Source organism: Montipora capricornis, chromosome 8, assembly GCF_036669925.1.
Source record: "Montipora capricornis isolate CH-2021 chromosome 8, ASM3666992v2, whole genome shotgun sequence".
In the NCBI taxonomy this organism is placed as follows: domain Eukaryota; kingdom Metazoa; phylum Cnidaria; class Anthozoa; order Scleractinia; family Acroporidae; genus Montipora; species Montipora capricornis.
This window is the reverse complement of record NC_090890.1, coordinates 22,814,652-22,818,726: the sequence shown is the minus strand read 5'-3', so window position 1 is coordinate 22,818,726 and position 4,075 is coordinate 22,814,652. Positions and strand designations below refer to the sequence as shown.

Here is a 4,075-nt window from a genome sequence, read left to right as displayed (position 1 = left end):
CTTACAATCACCTACACGGCGACTTTGCCCCAGTCTTTTCCAAAGCGAGGTATTGCGTAAGCTGGGCAACAAGAGCATTCTTGTTTCTTACATTTTAGAGTATATGTATTCACCGTAAAGTATTAAACGTTTTTCTTGCTTCTATTAATGTTTGTTGAAACAGGAAGAGCGAGTGCGACTGCTGCAGGACAATCAAGCGATTAAAAATGAGGTACACATATCATACATATCATTCTGAGAGGAAGGTTTTAGAAAGCATCAAATATATGACGTATATGTTTCAAAAATCATCGTTAAGAGCGCCTTTTTTGTAGTAAAATCAAAGGCACATCATTTATCTTAAAAACAGTCCTTGCGAGAGCATTTTCCGGCAATGCTAAAGCAATTAATTGTATACTTGGATGGATCTTTGACAGTACATACAATAGGTCTTGGGTCATGAGTTGTTACGGTCTCACAAAGCATGATTAGTCTACAGGAGGGCTCGAAATATTTATAGTGCGTATGAGTAAGAGAGAATACTAGAACAAGGGCACGCATCACAAGAAGAGAAAGAAGTGCCATTAAGGTTAAACATTAGTTTTCGCAAGCGTCCCTTGGACTCTCCGACATTCATTGTAGCCAACAGCGCTAAATAACTGACGCAGACTGTATTTCGGCCACGAGATAATTACTGTAATCTGTTAGGTCAAACTCTTTTTTACATTACGACAGATAATGGCTAAATGAAATAACTGTTGGCCAGGGAGTGTTGTAGAGAAGGCATAAACCTCAACAACCACACTATACATCACTTCGGTGAGATGACAATATTTGCTGAGGCAAACAAATACGTTTTGAAGTTTCGTGGCCGCGATTTCCATGCGTTTGTATGTCTGGGATACTTTAAAGTTACAAATGACCATTTTATGCTTGAACACAGATGAAAATGCTAGGCCGTAAACAACAAGAGGAAATGGAGAAACTCTATGAGCAGAAGGACCGAGAACTTCAGGACCAGAAAAAGCAAATGAACAACATGAATGAGGCCAACATGGAACAAGCGCGACGGGAGATGGAGGAGGTTGTCAAGCAAATCCAAGATGTCAGAAACCAAGACCTGGCTCTTCAAAAAGCAAACGAAGAAAACTTGAAGATGATAGAAAAACTGTCTGGTTTAGTGCAAAGACAGGAAGCAGAGAAACGCCGTTTGCAAGAGCAGAGTGAAAGGATTCAGGCTGCCAAAGAAAGAGAGGAAAAAATGAGGGAGATGGAGATTAGGCACAAGGAAGAACAGGAAAAGTTACGCCGTGAGATGGAAGCTAAAATAAAGGCCCAGGGTCAGGTCTGGGCAGAGAAAGACCGAGCTCGAGTAGAAGAAGTGGAGGAAATTCTAGAAAAATGCCGCAAAGTTGAAGAACAACTAGAGGAATTGAAGAAGCCAGGCTTTCTTAAAAGGACGTGGGCAAAATTTAAAAACATTTTTTCGTAATGTACGAACCTAGCTTGTTCATCCCCTGGAAAGTGTGAAAAAGAAATTAAGTTTCTAGTTTTCCCACAAATGTCTCTTTTAAGTATAATTTGACAGTTGACTGTAATACACCACTTTCGCATTTGGCGATCACCTTTACATTCTTTTGTATTCATGTAAATTAGACCTACTGCCCTCATTTTGAAACAAATATTCTTTGGAAATGTGCTCGTCGTAGCGAGGCTAGAAAGGCTTATTAGTATTAAAACATAAGTGTATTTTATTCGGCCGCCATTATGAAAGAGGTCTATTAACGTAATTTCCGATTTAAAAGAATAATCAACTTTTGTCAACTTCACTTACTAGCGGATAAGTACTATACTGGTTTAGGCATAGTAATATTTATTATAACGATATATAACCATCCTACTATTGTACGGTATTTCTAGCTTTTGAACGGAACACGATTCCTCTCAATGTACGAAGAGATTTAATCGTGTGTTTACCTTAGGTCATGAATTGTAAAACAGTTAACCCCAAAGTGGTTTTGTTTGAAAAATGCAAATTATGAACCAGATAAGTCTCTAAAGATTTGTTGATTGCCGATGCATTATTGACGGAAGCAATGTCACTTATGTATAAAGCCGCGGCTACACAAGCGATTTTTTGCTCCCGCGATTTTTTCAAACTTTGTTGCGTCGCCTGCGCGAGATGAAAATCGCATGTGTAACCGCCCTTGAACTGGCGACGCGACAGGTGAAAAAATTGCAAGAAAAAAGTCGCCAGAGTTGAAATCACAGAGATCGTTGCTCGTGTAGCCACCCTGCAGCTTTTTGCCCGCGCTTGCGACGCGACCAAAGAGTATTTAGCCAATGAATCGAAATGAAAGGAGGAATGTCTGTTTATAGTGCCCAGGTCTCTTGAAGTATGCGATTCGCGCGGTCTTCAATTTGTCGCCAAAATTTGTCCCAAGTGTACCTGAAAAAATCGCATCACTGGCGCGAGACAAAAATCGCTCGTGTAGCCGCGGCTTAAGGATTCATTTTACGTATAATATTCTCTTTCAATCGCCAGTTTAACAATGAATGGTTGCGGCCGCCTCTATTGTTTCGGTTTTATTTGCGGGCTTCGTCTGTTTTAAACGCAGCTGTGAGTTTCCATCGTGCAGAATGCCTATTGTTCTCGGGACATTGACTTGCAGTGCAGTCAAAATTATAGATCAGTAAAATTAGCGGCCAGGCGGGACTAGAGTGCCTTTCATTGGTTAAAGATAACGCGAGATTTTTCCCACTGGGAATAACTGCTTTGCTCATTCACTTGTCAGGGCGGAGCTAAGAAATAAAAGACCTTCCAACTCATTGTTTTCGCTACTGTTTCCCGTATAACGCTTCGAGCGTGATAATATTTACTACTTCCAATGTCGCCGGTCTTAGCCGGATTTCCATGAGATTCGCTTGTTTACCGGAAATAAGTAATTCAAAGAAACACTCTGTCGCTAGTTCCTTCGCAAACACAAACAAAACCAAAATTTCTGCTTTTGTCGGATGATGACGGGCAAACGGCAGACTGAAATTAGCCGTTTGCAAAAGGTCAGCCACAACTCGATTCATTACAGTATACTTAACAGAGAGAAACAAGCGAGTTTAAAATAACGTTCACTGTTGGCCTGAAGTTGCCCACATACACGCATTTGTGGTGCTGTGTATACCTTTAAAAAATAACCGCACCCAAAAGGAGCAAGCTTGCAGGATTTGGGCATCATTGAGCTCATTGAGCTTTAATAATAATAATAATAATAATAATAATGATAATAATAATAATAATAATAATAATAATAATAATAATAATAATAATAATAAATACAATTTATATAGCGCCGAAATCCAAATGTTCTAAGGCGCTTTACAACCTTAATTAAAGTAACAATCGAATTAACAATTAAAATTATAAATATGTATATTATAAACACATCATAAAACACAACGTATACTTGAATAAAAACGTCTTTAAGTTACTTTTAAAAACATTAAAAGAGGCACAGTTCATTATTAAATGTAATGGCAGGTCATTCCATAGCATAGCTTTGGTGCGCAAATGGAAAAATCTCTGTAACCATATGATTTCGTCTTAGAAAAAGGTATTGCTAACAGTTTCTGAGAAGATGACCTGAGATTAAGTTCAGGGACATAAAACTAACCAAGTCACTCAAATAAAAAAAATAATTCGCTGTTCCACTGGTAGCCAATAAAGATCTCTAAGTACAGATGTTATGTGATCATGTCGTCTTGCATTTACCACTAGACGAGTAGCACAGTTCTGAACACGTTGAAGTTTTTCAATCTGATTCTTCGGCAAGCCATAGAGAAGCGAGTTACAGTTATCCAACCTGCATGTAACAAATGCATAGACAAGGGCCTTTGTGCTTTCCTCAGAGAGGAATCTTCTAATACGAGCAATGTTTCTTGTATGATAAAAGGAGGACTTACAGAAAAGGAAAGGAAGGGAAAGAAACTTTATTACGTGTCTAGTCGTTCTAACGCTGAAGCACTAATTGGGGACACTGTAAATTGAAATTAACAATTAACACAAATCAAGTCAAATGTTGGTTTTTGAGGAGAGGGGAAA

General features: G+C 38.7%; 1 protein-coding gene across 3 annotated transcripts in view; it reads left to right on the top strand.

Moving 5' to 3' along the window:
• LOC138059987 (guanylate-binding protein 6-like) overlaps nucleotides 1–3,541 on the top strand; it is a 67,122-nt gene extending 63,581 nt beyond the window's left edge. For all 3 annotated transcript variants that reach the window (XM_068905651.1, XM_068905652.1, XM_068905650.1), the window contains 2 exons: nucleotides 164–211; nucleotides 923–3,541. In XM_068905651.1, the coding sequence (XP_068761752.1) occupies nucleotides 164–211; nucleotides 923–1,471 (597 nt within the window). In that variant the 3' untranslated portion in view covers nucleotides 1,472–3,541. The remainder of the gene's footprint in view (nucleotides 1–163; nucleotides 212–922) is intronic.
• The last annotated feature ends 534 nt before the right edge of the window (nucleotides 3,542–4,075 follow it).